The sequence below is a fragment of the Arachis duranensis genome, chromosome 5 (assembly GCF_000817695.3).
Source record: "Arachis duranensis cultivar V14167 chromosome 5, aradu.V14167.gnm2.J7QH, whole genome shotgun sequence".
Taxonomy (NCBI): domain Eukaryota; kingdom Viridiplantae; phylum Streptophyta; class Magnoliopsida; order Fabales; family Fabaceae; genus Arachis; species Arachis duranensis.
The window spans coordinates 100373438-100389863 of NC_029776.3; the positions used below are offsets into that span (position 1 = coordinate 100373438).

The following is a 16426-nucleotide window of genomic DNA, read 5'->3' on the forward strand; positions in this document are numbered from 1 at the left end:
GTATTAGTTCATGCATTTTCCAACTATATTTACTACACAAATATCAAATTTAGTAACGTTATATGCATGAAATAGTAGATTTGGACTTTAATTTAGTAACGCTATATGCATAAAATAGTAGATTTAGATGACATTATTTATTATATCATAAATTATATAAATATAAATATATTAAATGATTATATATGTGGTAGAAATATATAAAAGTCAGATAAAAAGAATGTAAAAAGTAAAAAACATAAGAATAATTTTTAGAATTAGTCTCTGAAAAATTTTTAGGCAAATATTTTAATTTTTATTTTATTAGACAAATTAATATTCACATCAAATTATTATAAAAAGAATGATATAAAAATTTTAAAAATTTTTAGAGACTATTATATTTTTATTAAAATGATAATGATTCATTTGTCGATATTTTTCCAAAATTTAATGCAAAGATTAATTTATCTAACAAAATAAAATACTAGAGACTAATTTAATAATTAAAATTTGTTATCCTTTAAATTGATTTGGATATTACTCAAAATATAAAAAGAAATTAGGAACAAAAAAGCAACTAATGGAAAATTTATTAATCTTTATGTAAATCATGTCTATTGTTATCAGTTATCACTGCAATGAATCTGAACTTAAAGTGAAATGTTCCTTCCTCATGGGATATTTTAGCATAGTACTCTATGCTTATTGGACTACAAAATTTAACTGTATTATCTGACACAAATGAAAAGCTACAACAAAATCATCATAGAAACCAAACCAACCAGATATAAAAGCCAAAAGAGCCTTATCTTTAATCTTTATTTCACTTTGCTGCATTAAGAAACTAGTAGCAATGGCTTCCACAATCCTCCAGTTTCTCTCATCATATCCTACTTCTCATTCTCATCATCCAAACCAAAACCAAAACCATCTCTATTCACATAGACCATTTATAGAGATTTCCAATATTCAAATCCACCCAAGAAAACACTTCTCCATCAACTGCATCACTAATAATAATAACAATAATGCCTTAAGCACCAATTATGCAGTTAGTGATTATTCCAATGATGATTCTAATGAAGAATTTCCAACCCAAGATCCTAATTCTAGCACAGTCAACAGTCCAGAGACATTTCCCATAGAGAAGAGAAGAAGATCAGAAATAGTGAGGCAAAGAAGGCCTAAAACTGAAATATCACAGGCCGAGCCACCGAATTTTGAGGTTGGTTGGAAGAGGACAAAAGAGATTAATTTAGAGCTTCCAATAGGTTATGTCATAGCTGACTTCTTGGAGAAGCTAGAGGAGCTAATGGGGAAGGAATTCGGGTCGACGGAGTTGCTAGCAAAGGCCGGGGAGATTGTGGCCGAGAGGGCGAGGGAGGAGGCAGAGATACTGATGGATGAAGGGAAAGTGGAAGAGAGAATGGTGACTGAGTTGTTCAGAGTGTTGAAGCTGATGGAAATGGATTTGGCAATGGTGAAGGCTTCTGTGAAGGAAGAGACATTGGATGAGAGGCTCAAACAGGCTAAGGCTAGGTGCAGGCAAGCCATTCTTGTTGCTTACTCATTTTGAATCAGATTCAGATTCTTTCATGATGGGAGTGTAACTTTGTTGGTGTAATTATTAAGGTTTACATGAAATTGATGTAGATAAATTCTTGACTGACTTTTTTTTTTTTTGAAGTACTCATTTGATATTCTTATCTTAGAAATTTGAAATGCTTTGGAAATGTAAGTGACAAAATTAAAACTTTTTAAACTCTGGACCAAATTAAATTTTAGATGATCATTGAAAACATCTAATATAATTTTCTGATATATATTGGTGCGAGTCCTATAGATTACTGGAATTAGCACTTAAAAGAAGCAAAATACTGCTGAAGATCCTAATATAAACTTGTGCATAACTGTATTACGATTTTATCGTTCTTTAGGTATACACATAGTTTTCACACTCTCAAAATGTTTTTCTTTTTCTTTGTTTAGCATATATTTAGTTATCTGATTCAAGTGATACAAACTTAATTCCCCTTGAGCAAAAGTCTCGATTTTGAATAATATGGATGGAAAAAAAATTCTGTTAACAAAACTAGCTCCTAGTAGATGTTTGACTCAAACAAAACTGCCTCATATAGAAGAAGATACATGTAGTCTCAATTGGAAAATATAACAGCATGCTTAGCTATGGATTAAAAAATTGTGAAAATTTTATAGCTGAGTGTAACAATTTTGATGGCCAAATTTGTTGTGCAAATTTTGGTTTTTATAAAAATCTACTGCACCTGAGCATTGTCGCAGTAACAAATGATCATAACAATGAACAATGATTTTCTTTTAAGATTTTAACTGCAATTCTTTTCTTCAAAATGCAGCCCACTTTCCAGTTTCCAGTTTCCAGTTTCCACTTTATCCGACTGTTGTTATAGGTGCCCCCTATCAGCTTGCATATTCAGTGCAAGTTTCAAAATTACTCATACGTACATCATCAAAAATAAACATAGTATGATTAATATTTTTCTGATATTATATTAACAAAGAAAAGAGAGAAAAATGTTAGTACACCGCAACTTCATGCCTACTTTAGCTGCAATATCAGATGTTTGAATTCTGGAACAGCCCTTTTAGAAAAGACCTACCTATCTATCACCTCAACCCCAAATTTTGTGAGTTATTTGTACACATTTGGATATAATGCCCCTATTAATAGGAAGTCAAGTGAAGACTGAAGAGTACTTCACCTACTCACCCTTCTTAGTTTAGCTCAATGTTTTGTTCAGTTAGCATTATGTAATTCAGAGGTTTTGGCATGAGCACTTAGCAGAGAATCATGATATTCCTTTGGAGGCACAAGGCCTAGCTTATCCTTGATTTCAGAAAGCAGTTCAAGGCTCGCTTGCAAATGGCTCGACTCTGACCCGTTGATGAGAGAGAACACCTATACAAATACAGACACAATTGTTGTGAAACCAATAATGACACACAATAGAGATAGATAAATGATTTACTTTACTAATAGATTCTCCTAAAAATCCTCCTAAACACTAAATAAGGGAAGCATTGGTTGTTTTTTTTGAGATTCCAAGACAAAAAAAAATCTACTGTTTTTAGTACTTTATTTTATAGTAATAGGAGTATGATTAGGAATATTTTTCGGGAAGGAAGCAAAGGCGAACCTTATCAAAGAGAACTTTCATAACCAATTCATTGCTGTGGTGCTTATCGCAGAGAACTTCTGTAACCAGTTCGTCGCTTTGGTACTTATTCTTGAGGAGCTTACACAAGTTGACAGCAGAACTGACACGAAATATAGTGAGCATAAGTAAACTATAGAATGCATTTCTGGTGAAAAAAAGTTTCAATAAAGTGGGAATAGAAAGATGGAACCTTATATCCTTGTTCCAAATACAATACAAGATGATTCTGCAGCAAGCTCCATTCCAATAATCTGTATCATTTAATTCCTCAAGTAGAAGAAGCAACCTGTCCAGCTCTACATCGGACCGAGTCTTCTCCTATGGATGTTGAATTCATTGATTATGAATCATATTAAGTTAAAAATTTTATAAAAGCCGATAATATGTTCAAAACCTTACAATGAGATTCATAACATCTTTTGGCTCCAAATTATGTCCAGCTTTCTTGATTTCCTCGTAATAATGAATAGCTTCAGACAGTTGCCCATGTGCTGCAAGAACTGAAACAAGCACATACTTGATTTGGTTCAAGTTCTTCTGTGGTATCAATGGATCTAACACTACCTACAATGGAGGATTAGTTAGTCACAATAAAGGTTACTTGTCTTCCAAGCAAATGATAGATAGCTCAAGCAGCAGCATATGCTGCTTGCACCCGTACCTGTTTTGCTTTCTCCAACTGTCCACAAGCAGCATAAGCATTTATAAGGGCCATGAAAATTTGCTTTGTAGGTTTGATTCCAGATTCCTTCAGTTCTTTATAATACTACAAGCATAAAGTTGAACATACATTTGTAAGCATTCATCCATAGACAGCTTATCAAAATGGCATACCTAAGTTAAAACTAATTTTATGTAGCTCCGTTGATGTAGGCATATCCAAACAGATTATTTTCTGTGGTGCAATTATTTTCTAACATAGAAATCAAACTAAACCCCGTTAAAAATATAAAAAACACTCGTGCCTCAACACAAGAGCTTAAGCTGTTGGTGGAGATGGTTGAAGACAGTATCAGGGATGGATCCGCGCCCACGGGGGGAGAGCATAGGCCTTGGCCCCCCAACTTTTTTGAACAAAGTTAACAACTTTAAGTATATAAAGTTATTATATATTATATAATTTTATTCGAAAAATAGAGTAAGTAATTATCTTAGATAAATAATTAAATTATTAAACTCAAAAACAAGTAACAATCCTTAAATTGAGAAAAATATTATTGCTAATCACTTTTCGATTAAATAAATTTCCAAATCTTTAAACATTTAAACTTTTTTCTCTTTTTAAATATTTTTTCTCTTAATTTTCACACCTATTATCATATAAAAATACTTTAATATTTATAATAACTAAACAAATCTTTATAGTACATACATGAAAGTAAATTATTTTAAAATTTATTTATTTTTCTCATGATATTATATTAATAACATATTAAGTAAATTCATTAAAACAATCATATTTTATATATTTTATTCATGAATATGTTTTAAATGCATATAACAAAGTTATTAGAATAACTTATTTATATTATTTTATAGTATATTTTTTTATGATATGAAGCATGCAGACAAAAGTTATACATGCAAAATGCAAGATAAGCCTATGCAATATTCACACATAAAACCCAAAAGAGATGCATGCATTAGAAAACATATTTCATATAAAGAGCATTCATGTGTCTATCGAAAAATTTAAGAGTTGGTTCATGATAATGCAATGGAAATACTAAGATAGTAAATTTCTTAGATAAAAATGTTGAAGCAATCAATCTTATAGTCTGAGTTAATATTAGAAGAAAGAACATAAGAAATATTAGAAACTTCTGAACACACACAGAATTGAAGATCAAAAAATGACTGAAATGGGTTTATTATGATGTTATAAATCCCAACTTACCATAACTATATCCTCTTCAGTTTCAGAGTTGCTAATCAGGTAGCTAAAAGTCTCTGAATCAGGCATTACATCAGCATTCTGCATGTGCTCAAGGACCCTGACCCCATCACTCATGTTTTTCTGAAGAATTTCAGCAAAATGGTGAGAAAAGGAATGCATTAATGCTGAAGTAGGATAGATGTGATTCAAATACATTTTGGAAGGACTTCTCAGCATTTCAAAACTTGTCAAAACTATATCCATTATCAGCAGCCATATTTCAACTCATGAGAAATCATTTGTATGCAAAGGATTGCCCAGATAACCGTACTATTTTACAGATACAAGGAGTTATCCCTTAATGCAACTATTGATTTCTAGAGTGTAGTTTGGTAAAATTTCTCTTTGCCCAAAGCCCAAGAGTCGGAATGACCCTGCTCAAAGATTTGTGTCATATACTCATGTCCATAACCTATAACTATTTAAAAAGACGAAACGAAAAAATAACAACAAAGGTTCAATGGAACCATTTTTTTAGGTTCAACAAAAGCATTCCAATCTCATTGCAAAACCACAAAAAGCATATTAAGTATAGAACAGAGGCATTAAAGAAACATCACCTCTCTAAAACATTCTGCCATTATGGTATTGTACATGCTAGCTGATGGTTTCAAATTCAGTTCCCCCATTTCATCGAGCATTCTATATGCACCTTCAAGCTGTATTATGAAATAAAATAACATCAACGGCGTTCTAAATTTCACTGCAACTCACTAAAATACAGCTACAGTGGATACTTAGCAAGATGAAGCTAAAATCAGTAAAAGACTGGTGAACAATATGCACAAGAATGAAAATGAATGGGTACAACTTACGTCTTTCATCTTCAAGAACAAGTCTATCATACATCTGAATGTCTTATCATTTGTCTCCAGATTGTACTGGCGTATTGTAGAGAAGATCCGATGAACCTTTATTTGAGAATACACCAAAGAATAAAACAAACTACATGTGAGAACAGTAAACTATCCAAGATGTTATAGAATAATTGATTCCAGCTCTACATATATTGCTTACTGACAGGAACTGAGATCTAGCAGAAAATAGGGGATTTTATTGATGAACTAGGGATTGTAAATCACAACCCCTTACTGAAATACACTGTTGGGTCTAACCAACTCTGGAGAGAATTTTCTTCTCCTGAACTAACAAACTGAACAGAATTTTCTAATTGACTAAAAATTAACTAACCCCTAGTATTTCATAGGCAGCAGCTAGGCCTAGCACTACTGCTCCTAAACCTGCTAAACTAGTTTAAAAGGGACAAACAAACCTGTTTCTATCACTTACCTTTCATTTTTATTAAAAAAGAGAAAAATTAATGAGAAGAGATGAATGCAAAAAGAATGGAGGTGCAAAATAATTTCAAATTGAAGCATCCTTACTTAATGGCAAGAGAACAAAAGAAAAATTACGTCACTGTTTTTTTCCAAAAGGTAAAGGCGGGTAGAGCAAGCTATGTCATCCAAAAGATGAGCTGGTCAATTCTAAGCAACCCCTCTGCACTAGACAATTGCAAGAAAGACAAAATTTGTGATATAGAGCATAAAGACAAAAGTATTCTTGGATCTTCACCTAATATACTAAGCTTTTAAGTCTACTGATTCCTTGACATGATATTAGAACTTCATGGCCAAGAGGAAAAGAATCCAATTAATGCCAATATAAATTTTAAGATAAAATGGTGAAGACTGAAGAGGCTATATTTCACCTTTCCTTCAAGCTTGAATAAGAACATATACTGCAGGACCGGAAGAAGATAGAGTAATTACTTATTATTATGATCTTTACTGGATCTTCACTTTACAGTAACATCAAAACTTTCTAAGTCAAAGATATAGACATAACACAACAAAACAATAAGCTTAAAGGTCAAAAGTTTACATCCATCGGAGAAAATTGATGGAACATGTAAAAACAAAAATTATGAGAGAATGAAGAAAGAAGAGAGTGATTACATGGATGATGGGTCATACCAAATTATATTCAGATGTTTCCTCACAAGTTTGTAATATGGACTGTAACATCTCATTTGATAAAGTCAAGCCCCCTTCACACATTTCATCAACAATATCAAGAGCTACACGCACCTGCATTAGAAACAAAAATCACTAATCTCCAAAATTCACTCGAGAGAAATTGACACATCATGGACTTTTATTGTGAATTTGCATATTGGATAAGATAATGAAAAGAGGAATTATGCCAATCACAGAAGAGGAAAGTACCAGCAATGTCATTGTGATCACTATAATAGAAAAAAGTGCTTAAGAATTTACTTGTTTCTGTGAATATATGTTTCTTTCCATTAAATAAAAATATATATTTTAAGATAAGTAACATGGCCACACTATGTTTGTCAACCTCTAAATGGTAAAGATATGGGATGGGTGCACTTTCAATGGCTTGTGTTTTTGGAGATGACATATTGACACTTTTCTTATTTTTTATTTCATTCTGGACTTTCTAATTTCCTCTTACAGAAAGTGCAAAAATCATATGGTCATACCTCGCGCAACGTACAGCTATGTAAAATTAGCTTCTCATATGATGAGGATGAAGGTGACACTTCAAGTGTTTGGTGCAAATCCTTGAATTTTGTAATGACATTCTCAACCTTCACAATACCAACAATAAATATGAGAATGCACACAAACACACATAAAAGTCCATAACAATAACTACAACATACAATTATTATGCCAAATGTTCACAAAAAAGCACTAGTACCACCTTATCATTGTGTTCAAAAATGCACATGCAATTATGGAGTGTTTAATATACAAACACAATGAAGTAAAATCTCACAACAGTTACGAAGGAATTGCTAAATAGAACAGGGGGGAATTATTAAATAAAATGCAGTCTCGAATGTCTCCAAAATAAATCTACAGTAAAAGCCACTTTGAAGAAGTTTATTCCATACACCAAATTTGCATAAAATCAACCTAGAATGAAATAAAAAAATTAACAAGAATGAAAGGAAAAAGATAAAGAACCATGTCCAGCAAAGTAAATGAAGAGCTACAATTACTGATTTATTGTAAATACCATATTGGCTTCTAACCATAGCTGAGGTGTGAGTATCAACTCTCAATCATAATCTTTGTTAGTTCAAAAACATACAAATTCTACTTATAGCAGTGTATAATAGGCTAAAAGCCTGTAAATGCCTCTGTGTGGAGTTCCATTTTTATTGACAATTAAAAATAAGTTGACAAAAAAAATCATAACTTAGGTATGCTAAAAGAAATTTAAATGGGTTTCATAAAAGTTCTATCATCACTGCAATCTGAAGTATCATGAAAATGTAAAACTGGCGATATATTTTTAGAGAAAGAAAAATGGATGAAGGAAAGCGCTTGATGGTATCATGGACTTGAGGAAATTATCAATGACATATGCAAGAATTTTCTTACCGATAAATTTGGGATGCTAACAGCATAACTTGCAATGAAGTTTGTAATATTATTTGTTTCATAATCTGCAATGCATAAGAATCTCAGTACAAGATATACACCAATTAAGATTTATAGAGGAATTCAATCCTCAATTCTTCAGCAGAATCACAATATGACTTAGATAATTGGTGTTATATTAAAAAAACCCGAATTCAGTACATTAATAATTGACAAAGAAAAAAGAAACCTGCAATCTTAATATATGTCCATTTATACATATAATGCTTGGGATTTTGTTCCTCTAGAGTACTTTGTGTAATATAAAGGGTAAAATGCAGAATGTATGAAAGACTTAAGAGGCTATAGTTCTGCAGTTTTGACCCCCTATACTTTAGAGGAGCCAAATTCGAAAGACTTAAGTAACATAATTCAAGAGATACAACAGCTATATCATATGCAATTTGTTTTCCTTTTTTGCAAGCAGAAACATTGTTTGATGTCTAGCAAAATCCAAATAGGTGATGAGAAGATAAATATTGTAATCATACCACTTGTTTTGAAGTCCAAAAGGAAGTTCTCCGCAACAGGTTCCAATTGATGCCTTCCTAATGCCTGAAATATCTTTTCTACAGATTCTACAGATGAAAGCTTTTTTATGTTTATGATTTCCAATAGCTCCAATATCTCCTTCTTCCGCTCACTCTCACAAAGAGCCAATAAATAATTTTCTGCAACATAAGTTGAATAAAGTAAGTTTCCATTTTAAGGTACTACACAAAACAGAATTTTCTATCATTATTGAACAACGATGTGCAGAACCAGCAGCGACAACTTGTCACTTAACATTCATTTCTGCAGTAATTGACCACTGACCATGTCACTTAAAATTCACAGTCTCATTAAATGAAACTGCATATGTCAACATCTGCTACGGATAATCCAAAGCTAGATGTTTGAACACAACTTCTATGAAACAAATTATGACAAACCAATGCTATGAGGGAGAAAAGCATATGCACCCACCTCGTAAATCAGAAATTTCTTCACCATCATTCTCTGCAATGAGATTACAGATTTCTTGAATCTTTTCTTCATTATTAACTCTTAACCACAACATCATTTCGTAGTAACCGAGTCTGGTAATTAAACTGGCATTCTGGTCTTTGATAGCATCACAGAAAAAAATGAAACTCTTCAACCATACACATGTCAATAGTATACAAAAGAAGTGGACGATATGATTGCTCTTCTAGCCGAAATCCTCGTTCACCCATCAATTTAAAAAGATGGAAAACCTTCCCCAACTCTTCTATCACTATGTCTTCGTCACTACTTTCCCTAGCCTTTTCTATGCACATTTCTATCAGTGTGTTGTACCCTTTGATCCCTGGATCTCGTCCAACTTTACCAAACAATGCAATGGTAGCCTCCGGCCCAAGTACCTTTGCACAAATTCTAACCAACTTATTAAAACGGTTCTCTTGGGAAAATTCAAACAAGTGTCTCTGTTTCTTTTTGCGAGAATGTCCTTTCCGTTGTAACAATAAATTATTGTTATATATGTTTGAGAGCCATGATATACCTGGCTGACTTTGGGACTCTTTTGCATTATCATTTCTCTTAGACATGGGTTTCTTCACCGAGATATTATCACCTGACAGTACGAAACAATACAACAAATAACCTTTTAGGAAAGGGAAAAAGAGAAGACAAGCTCAGCACTTGAACAATACACCAATTAACCGATAACATACATTCTCAGTTTCTTCCAGGAATTTCATCAAACACTTACCGTAGTAAATAGAAGAAATCTTCTTAAACGCCACATTAGAAGAATCATCTGCACCAAAATATTCACAAACACAAAAAACAAATTTGAGACTGAAAAAACACTACCCATAAACGAAATCCGCAACAAAACTCTAAATTTAGCTCATTCAGCTTCAGAAAACACAACACCCCGAAAAACAAAAGAGTGCAGAATTACCTGAAGCAGGGGACTGTTTAAGCTTGAGGCTTGCGAGTGTAGAATCTCCATCGAATTCCGAAAAGAAGGAAGAGTATGCAGCAGAACGTGAACGTGAACGGAATCGGGTTAGATTTCTAACGTAGGAGAAATATGAATGGCGCATTTTTTTCACGGCACTTTTGAACGAACACGGACAAATGGAAATTGTGCTTCTTGCCGCAGTGAAGAGAACGCGACTATTTTGAAGCACACCACTGATATGAAAACAAAATCAAGCAGTAATAGAATTTTTGGTAATTTCTATCAAATTCTCTAATTTATTATTTATCAATAGTAATCAAGGTTCAGAAAACCGGACCGGTCATCAAACCACTCTAGTCATTGGTTTACTGGTTCACTGGTCCAACCGGTCCAACCGATGGTTCAACCGAAAAAACCATTTTAGAATATAATAAATAAATAAATTATAAATAAACATCCTAAAATATAACTCAACCTATTTTTTGTCTCATAACAACTATGTCATTCAGCCAAGAATATATCTTTCATCTCTTTCCTAATGTAAAGAATTAAAAAAGATCAAACAAATTGAACAAACCTTGTAATACTAATGGTGAATCCATCTCCTTAATATAGGAATTAATCACATAAATACATTAATATTACAAAATATACTAATATACTTGACAAATAGGTAAGACATGATATAACAGTACCTTTCGATCGATTTTAGAATACGTCAAGCAACATGTAGAGATGAATTAATAGCATAAAAATAGATAAGAAGACAACACTGAAGGTTCAAATAATCATTGAATACAATGCAAAGCTGCTTATTCATTGAGATCTCACATTATACAAACAACTTTCATGACTTAAGTTTGCACATTTTCAATAAACAATTGTAACTAATGTTATTTTTTATTTTACTATGATATGTACAAATCACTTATAGCACAAAAGAATTAGTAAAGAATTAAAAAAATAAATAAATTCACTATTTATATTGAATTAGCTAGAGGCAGATTTATCATTCCACTGGTAATTGAATATGTGCCTCCGAAGGAGAACTTAAATTCAGGGAACTTTGATGAGTTCAAATCTAGCAGCATATAATACAATCCATAGTTGAAGAGTTTAGCAATGAAAATGTACAAAATTTCAATAAACATTATCACAAATTTCAGATTCAAAACACAAATCAATAATCAAGTAATCAGAGATATTCAAAATCACAAATCACTACTTCAGACTTCAGAGACATTCAAATTCAATAATCCAAGTACTTCAGAGACATTCAAATTCTGCCTACAGCATTCAACAATATACAAATTTCCACCATTAGCAACAAAGTTTTTAACCCAATTTTAACAAGCTCAGCACAATGATTAACAACAAAAAAAAGCCCTAAATGAGGTAATGAGCACAAAATCAAGAAACTTTAACAAAATTTAACAACAGATAAAAAAGCCAAGAACAAGCCAGTAACAGTTTATCAGTGCCAATTTAGCATCAACCAATAAGCCACTGATTAACAAGCTCAGCACAATGATTAACAATAAAAAAAGGCACTGAATGAGGTAATGAGCACAAAATCAAGAAACTTAACAACAGACAAAAAAGCCAAGAACAAGCCAGTAACTTTTTACCAGTACCAATTTGGCATCAATCAATAAGCCACTAACAGAGTTAATTAATCAAGAATAGGCTAGAACAAGCCAGAGTAGTGAGCAAAGCCAATCAACCAAGAACAAGCACTAAGCACTGACAGAGCATCCAATTAACTCAAGCACAAAGTAAAAAAACAAAACAGCAACACATTACTTAATCAATAATCATCAACAAATGAAAAACAAAACACCAATAGTGAGTATTAAAAAACGACGATCACTAACCATCAAAGAACAAGCATGAAGAGGGTTTGGTTTCTGAACAGACAATAAAAAAAAAAACACGAGGAACAAGCACTAGCAGTGAACATTGACCTTCGACGGACGACGGAGAGCGGTTGAGCGCGACGGACGACGGAGAGCGGTTGAGCGCAACGGACGACGGCGAACAGGCGACTGATGAGAGCGAACAGGGGATGGAGAGCGAACAGGTGACTGATGAGAGCGAACAGGGGATGGTGAGAGAGAAGTAACGAACGCCGATAGCATGAAGACGAAAGTTCTTGAGTGTGACGGAGGCGGCAGCAGCAGTCTCTCACTCCGCCAGACGGCGACAAGATTGGTTGAGGATAGGGTTTGCTTTCTTTGGTGGAGGCTAGGGCATTTTGCTGATGACTAAGGAAGGAGTTGGACTGTTGGAGAAGGGAGCCAAACGCGTGAAATCCCTTTTTTTTCCTTTCAACAAATGAAAACGGCGCCGTTTCCTGTAAATCGGCCGGGTCTCGGTCCGGTTTGACCGACCGGTTCTCGGCCGATTCAGCGGTTTGTGTCCAGTTTCTAAAATAGCGGTTTCTACTAATAAATCGAATCGCCTAAACTACCGGTTCGCAGTTAAACCGATTCAACCGACTGGTCCAATTCGGTTTTCAGAACCTTGACAAAATACATATTTTAATTTTAATTAAAGTTCTATTTTTTCCTTAATTACCTTGTATATATTCAAAGATACAAAAATTAAAGCTAAGATAAAAAATCGAAATGGTCAGATGAAATAAAAAATAAAAAAAAATTACCTTTTCAAGAGATGTATGTATAAATTGGGAGGTAAATAATAGATATTCTAACAACAAAACATATGGAAAAAGGAAGAGAAAACGGGCAAAAACGAGAGAAATACATTGGGTGAATGTAGATGAGAAAAAAACATATATAAACGAGTAGGAAAGATTCAAACTTTTGTCTCAAAACAAAAAATACCGTTTTTGGTGTGAAAACATTTTTAAAAGTTAAAACTAAAAAGGCTTAAAACATGAAAATAGCATTTTTAATTTTGTTCTATTTTTTTGAAAATATTTTCGTGAAAAAAGATTTTTAAAATGTTTAATCAATTATATTTTTATGTCTTATTTTCATTTTTTTGAAAATAAAAATAAAAATGCTTAAACTAATTAGTCCCTTAAAATAGTCTCTCATAATAAAAAAATAAGTATGACTAGGTATCTTTTAAATGTGATCCTTTATTCAGCTTTTTATTATAATAATTTAAAAAAATTAAAACAAGCACATTTAAATAAATTTAGTGTCTTTTTTAAATTAAATACACATTCAAAATACAAATTAAATAAAACTGAAATTTAAAATTTAAAATTTCTATTTCAGTTTTAGCATTTTTAATTATTAACAAATTATCATTTAAATACACATCCAAAAATTAAATTCAGTAAAATTAAAGATTTTAATTTTAAAATCCAAAAAGTAAATCTTTAAGGGTTTTAATTATTAACCCACACTACAAGAGATCATATTTTAAACTAATATGTTAGATATACTTTTATTGAATAAGATCTAAAAAACTTAGCTTAATTATTCATTTTAATAATTTTAAAAACGTTAATAAAAAATAAAAAATATTAGATACGTTTTTATCGAATAAGATATAAAAAAATTAATTTTATTTTTAACGTTTAAATTTAAATTTTAGATTTATGATTTTGGATGTGTTTCAAACATATTTTGTAGATAAGTTAATAATTTTATATGTGTAATAATTGAAAAAAATAACCAATTTTTATAAATATACATTTTAATAATTTTAAAAGCGTTAATGTTCAAATAAGTAAAGATAAAATCCAACTAATAATAAAAAAAAAGAAATATTAGATGAGTTTTTATCGAATAAGATATAAAAAATTAATTTTATATTTAACGTTTAAATTTAAATTTTTTATTTATAATTTTAGATGTATTTTTAAAATATTTTGTGTTTCACTTAATAATTTTAAATGTGTTACAAACTTACAATTGAAAACAAAAACGAATTTTTACGTACATTTTAATAATTTTTAAAGCATTAATATTCAAATAAGTAAGAAAAATTCTAACTATTAAAAAAAATATTAGATGAACTTTAATCAAATAAGATATAAAAAATTAATTTTATTTTTAATGTTTAAATTTAAATTTAAATTTTAAGTTTATGATTTTGGATGTGTTTTAAAAATATTTTTTGGATAACTTAATAATTTTATATATGTAATTGTTCCTTTATTTATCTTTAATTCGGTCTAATAATTTTATGTGGGTGGTCTTCTCTAATCATTCTAGAGATAAAAATTAAAAAATTAAAAGAAAGAAAGAAAAAAGAAAAAGAAGAAAATAATATTCATGCATTCGACTGATAATTCATTTATTGTTTAATTCAAATGTTGATATAATTTTATTAAAATTTCATTCGACAATGATAATGAATGAGTTTTGAATTAGTATGCATAGTCATTTAAGTTAAATAGGAACAAAATAACACAACTCATCTAATAATAATAAAATATTAAGTATGAAATAGTAAATTTACTTATAAAGGAGTAGTATTTTTCTATGAAATTTTTTTTGAAAAACGTGAGAGAGAGAAAAGACGAAAAGAGCGTACAAGAGAAAGAAGAATGTATAGAGAAAATAAAAAAATGTTAGAATAACTACTTTATAAAATATGTAAGTCGTCAGAGAAATTCTAGTATTTAAAATTTAAATTTATTTTAATTACTAATCTATCTAACTACAAATTAAGAATATATTTTAATTAAAATTTAATTAAATAATATTATTTTAAATTAAAAAGTTAATTAAAAACTGAATTTTAAAGGACACGTAGTATTTTTTATAAAAAAAAATACTTAAAAAAGTGTCCATGACAAAATAAAGCTTCCAACTCGTGCTATACATGCGTTTACGTGTGTGTATATATATATAAATAATATTTTTAGAGTACTTATAAGCAAAATTTTAATTTGCAAATGATAGGTTCATTATGCTAAATTTATGATACCCAGACAATGGCCGATGATATTTGGTAACATGAACGACGCAGATTTTACCTCAGCTAATCAAATGACATGCAACTTACAAATTGCATGCACCATCTATAGATATATCTTCCCTTTACATAATATTCGAAGCTTCAAAAGGTTTATTCCATTTTATCACAATTATGCAGTGGTACCGAACCACATGTCTTTAAATCTCTTTTTCCCCAAGACCCCAACTTTCATGATCCTCACCATATTGGAAAGTTGGTAAAGTATTTGATGGAACTCTCATGGAGAGCTCCATTCAATGGAATTGCCAAAATTATTTATAAATTTACCCCAATTCATTATTTTGTATTCACTTATTTTCAACAAAAGTTTTTATATTTTTAAAACGAGCTCAAATTCAAAAACACTCGAAATAAATGTTAGAAAGTCATTCTAATTTTATTAATAATTTTTTTATGCTCTTCTTTATTTAAAAAAAAATCATCTTCTCTATCTATAATTGTTCCTATAATTCTAGATAATTATACTAACATTTTTTTGTTCTTTTCTTCTTTAAGAAAAAAAATCATTTTGTAATGTAATTGATTTGGTTTAACACGATATTGCTTCTTTTATTATTTGAGGTTTTATATATTTTTATTTTTGAAGTTTTTGAAAATATATATTTTTATTTGCAACTGAAATAAGATAAAATGGTAAATAATTAATGTCTTTTACTTGTGATAAAGACTCAGATGCAATTGGTTTTATGTAAAATTGATAGTTAAAAATCCATTAGATAATAATTTAATTAAATATATCAAATTATCTAATTCTCCCCTAAAAGCTTTACATGATAACAACCGGATGTAAATTTTCACCAATACTTATATTTTTCATTTTACATTTGAGCTCTAATCAACTTTTTTTTCCACTAGCATTTCACATATTTTAAAGTCATCGGTTGAGTTACGTAACAAAAAGAGTGAAATTTTAGCGAAAAAATACAAAAAATACAAAACACCCTAAAAATTTCACAAA

The 16426-nt window shown here is 30.7% G+C and overlaps 1 protein-coding gene and 1 pseudogene across 1 annotated transcript; one reads left to right on the top strand and one right to left on the bottom strand.

Annotated features, from left to right (window-relative positions):
• The first annotated feature begins 792 nt into the window (after positions 1–792).
• Positions 793–1731, top strand: LOC107491049 (protein CHLORORESPIRATORY REDUCTION 41, chloroplastic). The gene has a single exon (XM_016111822.3). The coding sequence runs from the start codon at positions 836–838 to the stop codon at positions 1556–1558; it is 723 nt and encodes a 240-aa protein (XP_015967308.1). The 5' UTR covers positions 793–835; the 3' UTR covers positions 1559–1731.
• Positions 1732–2467: 736 nt separating this feature from the next.
• On the bottom strand, positions 2468–12787 carry LOC107491345 (pentatricopeptide repeat-containing protein At4g04790, mitochondrial-like; annotated as a pseudogene).
• Positions 12788–16426: the final 3639 nt, after the last annotated feature.

Bases quoted from the DNA above. Each gene is read 5' to 3' on its own strand.
- LOC107491049 (XM_016111822.3), top strand. From the start codon at position 836: ATGGCTTCCACAATCCTCCAGTTTCTCTCATCATATCCTACTTCTCAT.